General features: G+C 44.5%; 1 protein-coding gene across 6 annotated transcripts in view; it reads right to left on the bottom strand.

The window, feature by feature from the left end:
• Positions 1-15,165, bottom strand: part of LOC140737737 (urea transporter 2-like) — a 73,843-nt gene that overhangs the window by 3,779 nt on the left and 54,899 nt on the right. For all 6 annotated transcript variants that reach the window (XM_073064331.1, XM_073064335.1, XM_073064329.1 and 3 more), the window contains 4 exons: positions 14,592-14,784; positions 11,847-11,994; positions 11,248-11,382; positions 1,170-1,219 (listed from right to left, as the gene is read on the bottom strand). In XM_073064331.1, coding sequence (XP_072920432.1) covers positions 1,170-1,219; positions 11,248-11,382; positions 11,847-11,994; positions 14,592-14,784 — 526 coding nt within the window. The remainder of the gene's footprint in view (positions 1-1,169; positions 1,220-11,247; positions 11,383-11,846; positions 11,995-14,591; positions 14,785-15,165) is intronic.

Here is a 15,165-nt window from a genome sequence, read left to right as displayed (position 1 = left end):
CCGTCTTGGTGAGACCGCACCTAGAATATTGTGTGCAGTTTTGGTCCTCTAATCTGAGGAAAGACATTCTTGCCATAGAGGGAGTACAGAGAAGGTTCACCAGATTGATTCCTGGGATGGCAGGACTTTCATATGAAGAAAGACTGGATCGACTAGGCTTATACTCACTGGAATTTAAAAGACTGAGGGGGGATCATTGAAACGTATAAAATTCTAAAGGGATTGGACAGGCTAGATGCAGGAAGATTGTTTCCGATGTTAGGGAAGTCCAGAACGAGGGGTCACAGTTTAAGGATAAAGGGGAAGCCTTTTAGGACTGAGATGAGGAAAAACTTCTTCACACAGAGAGTGGTGAATCTGTGGAATTCTCTGCCACAGGAAACAGTAGAGGCCAGTTCATTGGATATATTTAAGAGGAAGTTAGATATGGCCCTTGTGGCTAAAGGGATCGGGGGTATGGAGAGAAAGCAGGTACAGGGTTCTGAGTTGGATGATCAGCCATGATCATTCTGAATGGCGGTGCAGGCTTGAAGGGCTGAATGGCCTATTCCTGCACCTATTTTCTATGTTTCTATGTCTGGGTAGCCTCCAACCTGATGGTGTGAATGTCGACTTCTCCTTCCAAAAAGATTTTTCCCTCCTCTTATTACCCACTCTGCTTTCTTTCCTCTCCTCACCTGCCTATCACCTCCCCCAGGATCTCCTCCTCTTTCTCCCATGGTCCACTCTCCTGTCCTATCAGATTCCTGCCCCTCCAGCCTTAACCTTTCCTACCCACCTGGCTTCTTCTATCATCTTCCTCCTTCCCCTCCCCCCACCTTTTTATTCTGGAGTCTTCCCCCTTCCCTTCCAGTCCTGAAGAAGGACCCTGGCCCGAAACATCAACCGTTTATTCCTTTCCATAGATGTTGCCTGACCTGCTGAGCTCCTCCTGCATTACTCCAGATTTCCAGCATCTGCAGAATTTCTTGTGTTTATGATTTGTCACTATTTTAATATTAACTTCTCGATGTTGAATTGAATTGAATTGAATTTCGGTTTATTGTCATTTAGAAACCACAACTGCAATGCAGTTAAAAAATGAGACAACGTTCCTCCAGAATATCACAAAAGCACACGACAAAACAGACATCAGAAAATCCACATAACGTTTAATGATAGCAGCTTACCAGAGACACCATATTCATCAGTGCTTCTCCAAAATATGCAGAAAAAATTGCTGTTGGAGGAAAAGATTATCTTGTAAATATTAAACATAACAGTTAATTTTGCAAATAGATATTTTTCATAGTATATCAATGCATTGCTATAATACTACAACTTCTATTTTCACAGCAGTCGATCTAACTAGAATATCATAAGGCCTCTTCCAGATGTGATAGTAAACCAAATCTGGATCGTGCATTTAAAGTCCTTTTTAAAATTGTTTTTAGAAACATTTGAAAGTGATGTGAAGAAAATAAGTAATTTAAAGAAAAAAGATATAAAAACAATAAAAGTGATGCATTCATTAAGTGATGCCTGTTTGCATTATCCCTCTCTGTACCAGTCATTATATTGTATTTGTGTTCTGGCCAAATAGGGTAGATTAAATGACTGGTTCTCAGAGACATCATAACAATAGGGTAGAGAGGCAGGGAGGTTCATGAAGGATTTTCACAATTTGGGAACAAGGAAGATGAAGTTACAGCTGCCAACTGAATTTGGCAATGACTGAGAGGTCAGGGTTACAGAAAACCTGGAAGATTGTAGGGCTGGAGGAAAGACTGGCCTGGAATTGATTTAAATAATAAAGACTGGATATATCAAGAGCATTGATGAGAGTTTCAGTGAAAGACAATAAGACCATAAGAAATAGGAGCAGAATTAGGCCATTTGGCTACCAAATTTGCTCACCATTTCATCATGGCTGATCCAATTTTCCTCTCAGCCCCAATCTCCTGTCTTCTCCCCATGTCCCTTCATGCCCTGACCAATCAATCTATCAGCCTCAGTCTTAAATATACATGAAGATTTGTCCTCTGCAGCTGCCTGTGGCAAAGAGTTCCATGGATTCACCACTGCCTGGCTAAAGAAATTCCTCCTCATCTCTGTTCTAAAATGACGTCCCTCTATTCTGAGGCTGTGTCCTCTAGTTCTAGACCTTCCCACCACAGGAAACATCCTCTCCACATCTGCTCTATCAAGGCCTTTCACCATTCGATTGATTTCAATGAGGTCATCCCTCATTCTTCTGAATTCCAGTGAATACAGGCCCAGAACCATCAAATGCTCTTCATATGACAAGACATAAAAGCCTGAAATTATTTTGTGAACCTCCTCTGAACCCTCTCCAGTTTCAAAGATAAGGGGCCCAGCCCTGCTCACAATACTCCAACAGAGGCCTCACCAGTTCTTCATAAAGTTTCAACATCACATCCTTGCTTTTATATTCTAGTCCTCTTGGAATGAATGCTAACATCACATTTGCCTTCTTCCTCACCACAGACTCAACCTGTAAATGAACCTTTAGCTGGCTTGTGGTAGGGGCTTCTGTACGTCAAGTGATATTAAAGAGGCAATCTTAGCAGTGGCTTAGCTGTGTGGTCAAAAGCTCATGGAGAAGTCATGAACAGAATGCTTCCGGTTCAGCTGGACGGAGAGGGAAGATGTCAGTGGCCAATGGAGTTTGTGATGGAAAGATGGTTGTTTTGATTTTTTTCTACATCTAATAAGACAAAACCTCTACTCTACCAAGACTGGACAGCAGGCAAATAGTTGGCAATTTAAAAGCAGTGGCACCTAATATAATTTACTTTGAAACAACATCTTATGTAGCCAGTATATTGAAAGTACAGTGTGAGAGGGACAGAGACACTACATGGAATTGAGTGGTCTCATCTCTCTCACAAACTCAAAAAGCACATTTATCATCAAGGTATGTATACTTCATACAACCTTGAGACTTGTTTCCTTACGGGCAGCCACAAAACAAAGAAACCCAACAGAACCCATTGAAACCAAAGATGACTGGTCAAACACCGAAGGTGCAGAGAGAAAAAAAAGAGGGGGAAAAAAAGTGCAAAAAATAAAAGCAAGCAAATAGCTTCCAGAACTGAAGTTCACAAAGGTGGGTTCTCACTGTGATAATTGCAGGCTACAGCCACAGTTCGGTGCAGAGATGAGTAAACCTCACAGAGCAGCGATTTGATCTGATCTCTGGAGCGGCTTAAGTTAAGTTTGCATATTTTATTTGTGACTTTTGTTTCTTCTAGGCCACTTGGTTTACTTCCACTTCCCAAAGACACGCTGTTTTTTTTAGATTAATTGGCTATTGTAATTTCCCCTTATTGGAGAAGGCTGATTTGGGGAATGGCCATGTCAGAAAGAATACCGAGGGAAAAATGAGGGACTGGAATGACTCTGAGAGCTGGCACAGAATTGAAAGGCTGTTTGATCTCCTTTTATGCTGTATGGCAAGTGAACAAAGGTGGGGGGGGGGGTGGATTGTGAAGAGCATTTAATGATTCTATTCTCACTGGTACTTACGAAGTTCAATTATTTAAACATTTTATGACAAAGATAAAGTGTCAAAAGTGTTTTTGATCTCATTCACTTGGTAAAACACTTTCTGTTGTATAGTATCATTCTTTAGGTCTATTACATTGTTGATTAGCAACGTGAAATTAGCTGGGAGATAAGTTGTTCTCTTTACCAAATAGTTCTATAAACTGCTCAGGCTTTTTTATATTGCAACTCTTATGAAACAATGTTTTAAATGTCGTCAGTAACTTCAAAGCCAGCAATTCATTCATGGAAATTTTGAAAAGTGAAAAGTAAAAACTGAGAAGAACGTCTTTTCTTATCTTAACCCACCTCTGAACTATTTAATTAGAGACAGTATAAGGGACCGGCAGACAATCTTGTTTCAAAGAGGGGCATTTCTGACTTTTTCATTCATGGTTTGAGAATAGAAATCTCATTTTTAAGTTCCTTTCCAGGTTTAATAATGACAATTTAGACCTTTCAGGCCAGGAGTATCCAAGTTGAAGGAATCTGGCAGACGAGGGTTGGTTTTTAGGCTGTTTCCCAGCAAAGAGATGCTTGACAAGTGAGAGGCCTTCAAAAGTGAGATATTGAGAAGCATATTATAATAGAAGGCAAGGCTAACAGGTTTAGGGAACCTTGTTATTGAGGGTTTATTGAGACGCTGGTAAAGAAAAAGAAGGTGTAGCAATGTGCTACACACAGAGCTAGAAATAATGACGCACAGTCTGTAAGTTGCACTCCAGACTAGTTTATTCAAACTTCGCAGCACTGGCTTTTACGCAGTTCCGTTTCTGCCCTCTCTGGGTGGAAATGGCGTCAGAGGTGCATTACAAAAGTCTTTTACCGCGCGTGGCCTTTCTCCCCTTGCTGGTGAAGAAGGCCCAGCGCCATTTTGGAGCTGGCCTCTCTGCTGACGCATGCGCCATTTTGTGAGCCCCTTTGCCTGCGTAGAAAGTGGGTCGGCACATAACCCCCCCCCCCCCCCCCAAGAACTGACGATACACCACCCAATGTCCACAGTCTGGATCAGTCTCTGTTTGGGAGGTCTGCCTCTGCGCTGCGGCGCCTGAACCTCGACTGGCTGCGCCAAGTCCACATGGGCTGGTTTGAGTCGGTCCACCGTGAAAACCTCCTCTCTCCCCCCACTGTCCAGAACGTACGTGGACCCATTGTTCCTGATCACCTTGAATGGCCCCTCGTACGGCCGCTGTAACAGTTCCCACTGTGCGCCCCTTCGTACAAACACAAACTTACAGTTCTGCAGGTCTTTGGGTACGCAGGTCGGGATCTGTCCATGCTGTGAAGTTGGTACAGGGGCCAGGTTGCCGAGCCTTTCGCTTAGTCTGTCCAGGACCGCTGCGGGTTCTTCCTCTTGACCTCTTGTATGAACTCTCCTGAGATGACCAGGGGTGCGCCGTACACCAGCTCGGCCAATGAGGTGTGCAGATCCTTTTTGGGCGCCGTGCGGATTCCGAGCAGGACCCAGGGAAGCTCGTCCACCCAGTTAGGCCCTTTGAGGCGGGCCATGAGAGCCGACTTCAGGTGACGGTGGAAACGCTCCACCAGTCCGTTCGATTGTGGGTGGTAGGCAGTTGTGTGGTGCAGCTGTGTTCCCAACAGGCTGGCCATAGCTGACCACAGGCTGGAGGTGAACTGGGCGCCTCTGTCGGAGGTAATGTGGGCCGGTACCCCGAAGCGTGCTACCCAGGTTGCAATCAGTGCTCGGCTGCAGGAATCGGCAGATGTGTCGGTGAGCGGGACCGCCTCTGGCCACCTCGTGAACTGGTCTACCATAGTTAGGACGTACCGTGCTCCTCGGGACACTGGTAGGGGGCCCAGGATATCCACATGAATGTGGTCGAACCTCCGGTGGGTGGGTTCGAACTGCTGCGGCGGGGCTTTAGTGTGCCACTGCACCTTGGCTGTTTGGCACTGCGCGCACGTTCTGGCCCATTCACTGACCTGTTTGCGAAGTCCGTGCCACGCGAACTTGCTGGAGACCAGCTGGAAGGTTGGCCTGATAGATGGGTGCGCCAAGCCATGTATGGAGTTGAAAACTCGCCGCCGCCAGGCTGCCGGGATGATGGGGCGAGGTTGGCCGGTAGCCACGTCGCACAGGAGGGTCCTCTCACCTGGGCCTACGAGAAAGTCTTGCAGCTGCAACCCGAGACTGCGGTCCTGTTGCTGGGCATCTTGTCGTCTGCCTGCTGCGCCTCCGCCAGTGCTGCATAGTCCACCCCCAGGGACAGGGCCTGGACAGCTGGTCTGGAGAGTGCGTCCGCCACGATGTTGTCCTTTCCCGAGACATGCTGGATGTCCGTCATGTACTCGGAGATGTAGGACAGATGTCGCAGCTGTCGGGCCGACCAGGGATCGAACACCTTCGTGAATGCGAAGGTCAACGGTTTGTGGTCTGTGAACGCGGTGAACAGCCTGCATTCTAAGAAGTACCTGAAATGCCAGATTGCCAGATACAGTGCCAACAGCTCCCAGTCGAAAGCACTGTACTTGAGTTCAGGTGGTCGTAGGTGCTTGCTGAAGAACACCAGGGGTTGCCAGTGCCCCTCGATGAGCTGCTCCAGCACCCCACCGACTGCTGTGTCCACCGTGAGGGCAGTTGGAAAATCCGTTCTGGGGTGCACCAGCATTGCAGCATCTGCCAAGGCTTCCTTGGCTTTAACGAAAGCGGCCGTAGCCTCCTCGTCCCAAGTAATGTCCTTGCCTTTACCCGACATCAGGGTGTACAAAGGGCACATGATACGGGCTGCTGAGGGGAGGAAACGGTGGTTGAAGTTCACCATACCAACAAACTCCTGCAGGCCTTTGACTGTGTTGGGCCGGGAAAAGTGGCGGATCGCGTCTACCTTGGCGGGCAACCCCATCTTTGGTAATCCTGTGGCCCAGGAAGTCGATGGTATCGAGACCGAACTGGCATTTGGCCAGGTTGATCGTGAGGCCAAAATCACTCAGGCGGGAGTAGAGCTGGCGGAGGTGGGACAGATGCTCCTGATGACTACTGCTGGCTATAAGGATGTCATCCAAATAGATGAACGCAAAGTCCAGGTCGCGTCCCACCGCATCCATTAGCCGCTGGAACGTCTGTGCGGCATTCTTCAGGCCGAACGGCATTTGGAAGAATTTGAACAGGCTGAACGGGGTGATAAATGCTGTTTTGGGGATGTCTTCAGGGTGCACCGGGATTTGATGGTATCGCCAGACAAGGTCTGCTTTGGAAAAGATACTTGCTCCGTGCAGGTTTGCTGCAAAGTCCTGTACATGCGGCACGGGGTAGCGGTTTGGAGTTGTAGCCTCGTTCAGTCTGCGGTAGTCGCCGCATGGTCTCCAACCCCCGGCTGCTTTGGGCACCATGTGCAGGGAGGCCCATGGGCTGTCGGACCTCCATACGATCCCCAATTCCTCCATCCTCTTGAACTCCTCCTTCTTCAGGTGGAGCTTTTCCGGGGGGAGCCTTCGTGCGTGGGCGTGGAGGGGTGGTCCCTGGGTCGGGATGTGGTGCTGTACCCCGTGTCTGGGCATGGCTGCCGTGAACTGCGGTGCCAGAACCGATGGAAAGTCCGCCAGGATTCTGGTGAATTCGTTGTCAGACAGCGTGATGGGGTCCAGGTGTGGGGCCGGCAACTTGGCTTCACCCAGGGAGAACGTCTGGAAAGTCTCGGCATGTACCAGTCTTTTCCCGTGCAAGTTGACCAGCAGGCTGTGAGCTCGCAAGAAGTCTGCCCCCAGGAGTGGTTGGGCCACGGCGGCCAGCTGGCCCTGGCCCTCGCAGGGCGGGCGACAACGGCGGGCTTTTGTGCCCCACTGCTGGTGGTAGAAACACCACTGTTCAGTGTCCTCCTCACTCCTGACTCTGTGTTGTGTGCACCCCCCTGCCGGGCCTGGTCTGGTCCGCTGTTGGGCACGTGGCCTGGTAATCTGACCGACGGACGCCACGCTCTCCCTCTTGGCTTTCCACATCACATCTGCCCGGGCCGCCACCTTCCGGGGGTCGCTGAAATCTGCGTCGGCCAGCAGCAGATGTATGTCCTCGGGCAGTTGCTCCAGGAACGCCTGCTCAAACATGAGGCAGGGCTTGTGTCCGTCAGCTTGGGCCAGCCTCTCGTTCATTAATGCTGACAGCAGTCTGTCTCCCAAACTGTCCAGGTGAAGCAGGCGGGCACCCCGCTCACGCTGTGAGAGCCAAAGGTCCCAATGAGCAGCGCCTTGAATGCTTCATATTTGCCTTCCTCCAGGGGCGACTGTATGAAATCCGCAACCTGGGCGGCCGTCTCCTGGTCAAGGGTGCTCACCACATGGTAGTAACGTATGGAATCAGAGGATATCTGCCGAATCTGGAACTGGGCTTCTGCTTGGCTAAACCACACGCGTGGTCGCAGCATCCAGAAAGTCGGCAGTTTTAGCGAAACTGCGTGAACAGATGAAGAGTCGGTCATCTTTGGTCCAAATCCCGTTTGGACCGTCGGGGTCACCAATGTAGCGATGTGCTACACACAGAACAGGAAATAATGACATCCTGTCTGTAAGTTGCACTCCAGACTAGTTTATTCAAACTTCGCAGCACTGGCTTTTATGCAGTTCTGTTCCCGGCCTCTCCGGGCAGAAATGACGTCAGATGTGCATTACAAAAGTCTCTTTCTGCGCGCGAGCTTCCTCCCCTTGCTGGTGAAGAAGGAGGCCCAGCGCCATTTTGGGGCTGGCCTCTCAGCCGACGCGTGCACCATTTTGTGAGCCGGTTCACCTGCGCAGAAAATGGGTCGCCACTTCATATCAAGTTACAGGCAGTTAGGATCCAAAGAGGCACTTGAGTATAAGAAATGCAAGAGAATACTTATGAGCATAATCAGGAGGGTTAAAAGAAGCTGTGAGGTTGCTCTGGCAGACACGGAGAAAGAGAGTCCGAGGTGCTTCTACAGCTATACTAAGATCAAAAGCTTAGGAGACTTAGGAGACAATGGCACCTAATGGCAACTCCTTTGCTTGCATCTTCGGAAACAGCTCTATTTCTATCTGTAATATCTCTATCTTTCCCTTTCAGGGTTCATTTGAAGACTTACACGCTAACTTCAGTTCAGGGACCCACTCTTGAGGTCTCACGACTGCCCGTTATTCGAAATACCAAGGACGTGGCTTAGAAGATTAGCTCACCTTCAGGATCTCGTGGTTCTGGAGGCGGGCAGACTCGAGGTCGGTGCCTCTGCAGGAAATCGGTGAGTCGTGGGAGATGGCATATCTCTGGCTGTGTGTCCAGAGACCCGAGTTCTTTGGGCACAGAGCTCGGAAAAAGCGATGCAATGGACTTTTAACATCGTGAACCAGCGAGTTGTTTGTTATGTCTCCCCTCTTGCTGTGAAACAGAGACACCTCTTTTTCCCTTATTAGGGAGAGACAGAAAGCCTGTGGTATGTTGAATTACCAGGTGAACGAGTAGTCTTTGGGGTACTGCAAGTCTGTGTCTTTTTTGGTGCTTTGCTGCACGATTGAGAGTTCAGTGAGGAGGGGGTTGCTGATCTTGTTTTTTGCTGGTGAGGGAGGGGGACTGTTGCTTTGTTGCTGCTTATGCGTGGGAGGGTGAGCTGAGGGGAGCTTTGGGTTCTAGCATTCAACTGTCATTCACTCTTTGGGGCACTCCTGTTTTCCTGGATGGTTGCAAAGAGAAAGAATTTCAGGATGTATACTGTATACATTTCTCTGACATTAAATCTACCTATTGAAACCTTTCAAAAGGATAGGAATGGACAAAATTGGTCTTCTTGAAGATCAGTATGGTTATCTACACATGGAGTCAAAAGAGATGGGGGATATATTAAATGAATTTTTCCATTAATATTTTAGTCAGGAGACAGACACAGAGCCTATAGAACAGAGGGAAAAGAATATCTGGAGTATGAAAGTGAAGGTGCTTGCTGTCTTGAGGCAAATTAGCGTGAATAGATCCCCAGGGACTGACGGGAGTCCCTTTAGACCTTGTGGGTAGCTAATGCAAAAATATCTACAATATCCTTAGCCATGGGCAAAGTACCAGAGGACTGGATGTTGTTCTGTTTTTAAGAAAGTCTCTGAGAATAAGCTAGGAAATTATCAGTCTGGGTAAATCATTGAAAGGTATTCTAAGCTAGAGGATCTATAAGTTAAATGCAAAAATGCTGGAGGAACTCAGCAGGTCAGGCAGCATCTATGGAAATGCACAAAGAGTCGATGTTTTGGGCCAAGACTACGGATATATAAGTACTTGGATAGACGGTGTCTGATTAGGGATAGTCAATATAGTTTTATGCATGGTTGTTATGAGGAAAATTGATGAGGGAAAGGCTGTGGACATTGTCTACATGCAAGTTAGCAAGGCTTTTGACAACATTTTGCATGGGATGCTGGTCCAGAAGGTTCAATTGCTTGGCATTCAGAATACAGTGGTAAATTGGATTCAGCATTGCCTTAGCAGGAAAAGCCAGAGACTGGTTGTAGATATTTTTTGCTCTGACTAGAGGCTTGTGACTAGTGGTGTGCCACAGGGGTCGGTGCTGATTCCATTGTTGTTTGTCATCTATATTAATGGCTCGGATGATAATGTGGTGAACTGGATCAGAGAATTTGCAGTTGACTCCAGGACTGGGGGCGTAATGGACAACAAGGAAGGCAATCAAATCTTGCAGCATGATCTGACCAGCTGGAAAAATGGGCTGAAAAATGGCAGGTGGAATGTAATGCAGACAAGTGTGATGTGTTGCACTTTGGGGGGACGAACTGAGGTAGGACTTACATGGTGGGCACTGTAGTAGAACAGAAAGATCTGGAAATATAAATGGATATTTCTTAGAAAGTGGAATCGCATATATGTTGTAAAGGAAGCTTTTGGGACATTGGCCTTCATAAGTCAATGTATCGAGTACAGGAGTTGGCATGTTATGTTGAAATTGTATAAATCATTAATGAGGCCAAATTCAGAATATTGTGTGCAGTTCCAGTCTCCCTCTTACAGGAAAGATATCAATAACCTTGAAAGAGTGCAGAGAAAATTTACAAGATAGGTTGTTGAGACCTGGGGACTAGAGTTACAGAGTTGAAGAGGTGAGGATTTTATTTCTTTAAGCACAGGTGAACAAGGGAATATCTTATAGAGGTATACAAAATTATTTTATTTGTTATATAGAGATACAGCAGAGAGCAGGCCCTTCTGGCATAAGGAACCATGCTTCCCAGCAACCTACCTACTTAACAACAGCCTAATCACAGGGCAACTAACAATGACTAATTAACATACTCACCAAAACCTTTGGATTTTGGGAAGAAACCGGAGCACACAGGTGAAAGCCATACAGTCGAATTCCTTACAGATGGTGCTGGAGTTGAACACCAAACTCCAACACCCCAAGCGGTAAAGGCATTGTGCTAATGGCTTTGCTACTGTCAAACCCCCATGGTAGCATACTATGAGGGATATGGATAGGGTGAATATGTGCAGGTTTTTTTCCTTGCAGGCTGGGTGAGACCAGAACTAGAGACTGCAGGTCTTTCTTTGAAAAAGCATTGTAAGAATTTGATTGGTTTATCAAAAGATTATGATCACAAAAAATTACATTACCATGTTTAAATATGATCCTTCTGTTTATCTATTCCAAATGCTGATAGAATTACAGGGTATGATATCCTCAGACTAGAACTGTAGATATTATATAACATTTTTCATGATTTATCAATATGTACCGCAGAATATTGCCAAAAGATGGGTCTGCCATGTCAGGGCATAGAACATTCCACCGACTGCAATGCAAGCCAGAACGCTGTTGTAACTCCACAATCCATCATAGATTTTATGAAATGGTGAAGCCAGAGATAATCCTAAAAGACAAATTAAATACCAAAACAAAAAAATGTAACTATTCAGCTCTACTTGTGAAGTAATTTTCATTTTATCTATGTACAACTACATCAGTTATATAATGACTACAGTAAAATAATACGGTAAAGCACATTGATTTTCATGGTAAAATGTTTAATTTACAAGTGCAGAATTTTAAAGTTTTAAGTATTTGACAGGAACTTAAGTAAGTAGTTTATCTTTCAGCAAATGGAGTTCAAATCAGCCTCTGTTACTTTATAATAAATGCTTGGTAATGTATCTATTACTGTCACACATACTGAGATATAGTGAAAAGTTTTGTCACACATACTGAGATATAGTGAAAAGTTTTGCTGAACCAGGAGAACATGTTACATTCAATTCCTGAAGATATTTCCAGTTTACTATGAAAACCTAGAACTTGGATTCCAGAATCTCATGGATAAAAAAATTATTAACCTACCTGCCAATATACCAAGACAGGATCCAACTGTAGCATGCAAGCAGATAATGGGAGATGCAATCATCAATGCAAAAAGCAAAATGCCACCAGTCCAAGGATTGTTGCAGCCATAGACCTGTCCAACTCCCACTGGAATAGCTCTCAAAAGCTGAATTAAAGAAAGATTAAAATTCATAATTTAATTTATATTCGTAAGTATAAAAGAGCAAAAGTCACGGGAGATGTTGACGTAAAATCATGTCATTGTTTTTAAGTTTCATTCATTTTGCCATAACAAATTAATTCCTCATTATTGTGTTAATTTAGTGTGAAGTCACTGCAGAACTTCCTTCTTCTATACATTTTATTTCCTTCATTGTTTACTGCCGTTTCTATGACTTGATAATGCATCTTTTAAATAATAGCAGAAGGCACTCTTCAGCGTGTAGAAAAGATTGAGCTGGAAGGTCTTAGCGATGAGGGATATCGGCTACTAATACAGACCAAAGGAGCTGAATGATTGGTTCCCTTGGCGCAATGAAGAATGAGAAGCGGATGGATGGATGTGTTTATTATCAACAAGGATCTATACAAAACAAATAAAGAAACTGTAACTATTGCTGAAAGAGTCTTTAACGAAAGGAAATCATTTCAACTGATTGATTGAATAGCCAGATGTGATATGCGGAAAAATCTTTTGACATAATGCACAGACATCGTTTGGAATTCCCCGTTTGAAGGATGGTAGATGTGGATTCAATTGCAGCCTTCAAATTTGCTTTGATACTTGAGAGAAAAAAAATCAGGTCCATTTGAATAACAAGCAAAATAACTCAACAGGTGATAATTTTCAAATGATACCAAATAAACAGTGAGTGTTTTCAAGTTACTTAGTTTTACATCTATTGTAGAATTTTGCTGAGAATACTTAATCCTGCTGAAGGACTCTATATGCTTATCTCAAAATAATCACACTATGGTTACAACATGGAAGGAAGCTGTTCAGTCCAATGAGTCCATTCTGGCTCTAATAACAAACCCATTCACCTTACTCCTCTGCCCGCTTCCCATTGCTCTGAGAATTCCCTTCACTCATCAGCTGTGTTTTGGAAGCAGTGAGTGAATCTGTCTCCACTACTACTTCATAGTGCCCCTAACTACTTGCTCAGTAAAAATGTTTTCCCATTGTCACTTTCATTTCTTTTGCTCTTTGCTTTCATTCTCTGTTCTTTGGTTCTTGACCCTTCCAACAATAGGAACAATTTCTTGTTTTCTTCTATACCTAGAGTATACACTTACTTTACTTTTCATGATTTTAAATGCCTCTATCAAATCACAAGAACATGAGAAACGAGAGGCCTTGTTCTTTCTCTGTTACTATAACTACGACACTTTATTCTGCATTCTATTATTGCTTTCTCTTCTACTATCTCAGTGGCCTGTTATAATGAAATGATCTACATAGATGGCGTGATAAACAACGATTTCCACTACCTCGGTGGATGTGACAATAATAAGCCAATTTACTGATTTAGCAGGATTAGTCAATTATTGATCCCTGTTCTGCTGTTCAACATGATCTTAGCTTCAATACCACTTTCCTTTTCTTCCCATACTCCCTAAATCCTCATTCCCTTCTTCCAAGTCAATGAAAAAAATTACCCCAAGACTGATCCCTGTGACATCACTCTAGTCACTGATAGCCTCACAATCTCCCCAGTTCCTCGGAGAGAAATTCCAGCTTCTCCCCTCTATCCAGGTGATTAAAGTCCATTATCATGAGGGACAGTTTAGTAATTCCCCTCCTCATCTAAAGTTTTTGCTTCTTTCCTGAAGTGTGGTCACCAGAGTTTACAGTTCTTTCCTGGCTCGCATGCTAATAGAATTCAGTATTATATTTCTTGCCAATGTTTCCTGGTACTCTCTTATACATCGTTTGTTTTCTTTTTAACTCCCCTCTAAACCTATTTTCTCTCACAGGCTCTTTACTTGGCCCCCCATCTTTTCAGTCATCCAGGGAGCTCTAGTATTTATTTCTCTCATGAGAAAATACCTCCACAATAGTTGAGACACCTCCAGCTTAACAACAGACCTCCCATTGTTTAGTTGCAGTTTTATCTGCCAAGCTTCAATGTCCTGCTCCATTTAACTCGTTTAACTTAGAATGGTCCACAGCATTTTTTGTGTGTGACTGTTCTAAGCCTTATAGCTGTTTCTAAGATGTTCACCAATGGTATTTTCTCTATTTGTTTTGGCTCATTTCCTAGGATCAAGGCCAGGCATTCATGGCTTCCTATTGGGCTAGAAACAGCCTCATCCTATTTAAGAAACTCCTGCCCCCTCTTTGCCCCATATGTTATCGCTTTCCCGCACTATAACTGGATTACTGAAGTTCCTCATTATCACAGTACTATTGTTTCTGCAAGTCTCTGTAATTTTTAGGCATCTCTGCTTCTTGATAAGCTTTCCATTAGTTGGCATCCTATAGAATAATGCAAGTCGTATCTCACTTGCTTGATATAGTAGATTCCCATTTCAGAACATCTCTCTGTAGCAACAGTGTTGTTACTTAAAGCTCCATCCTTTCCTCCTTTTTCTGTCTTTGTTAATACCTTATATCCCTTTTTTGCCTTTTGTTTTAGCCATCACTCTATGAATTACCCATAATTACCCATTATTTTAAGTGATAATTTGCTGGCAGCTCACTAACTTTTTTTAATGGTTTGATAATAACATCGTAAAATTCTGCAGTAGCATTTTGCTTACCATTGGAATACTGAGTTCTGACCAGGTGGTATTTACTGGTGTGTTTATGGGTTGAATAAGGACCTGGGGAAAATAATTGTTGTTATGTCCCGTTGCAGCCAAATATATCCAAATGGCAATATTAAATGGCAGAGTTAAAATAGGCAGGTCCCATCGTTCCATCACGGAGGTCAAGGCACTTGAAAGCACAGGACTGCAAAAAGAAATAAGTTTTCAGTGCAAATACACGCTGTTAATTTTTGATGTGAATAGCATGCTTTTTTAAAGGCTAAGTACAGAAATTCTGAGCAACCTCTCTGCATGACAAACAATTTTAACAAAATTTTTTATATAAGGATCAAAATGCTGGATGATAATATTTTTTGAAAGAACCATCTTAAAAAAGCAAAAAGTGATAGAATGAGAGATGTTCAGGGATGTAATTTCTAATCAAGAAATAAGTTCGGGATCAGATGGATATTTGTCATCTCTAGTGGAATAATGGAAATAGGGATGTACCATGGGCAGGAGTGATCTGACAGTAGGTATCTCAGAGCATTGGAGGACTGGAGGAGGTTATTGATGTCATGTGGTG

Source organism: Hemitrygon akajei, chromosome 13 (genome assembly GCF_048418815.1).
Source record: "Hemitrygon akajei chromosome 13, sHemAka1.3, whole genome shotgun sequence".
Lineage (NCBI taxonomy): Eukaryota > Metazoa > Chordata > Chondrichthyes > Myliobatiformes > Dasyatidae > Hemitrygon > Hemitrygon akajei.
Note: the sequence above shows the minus strand (reverse complement) of the source record. Positions and strands in the feature narration are given on the sequence as shown.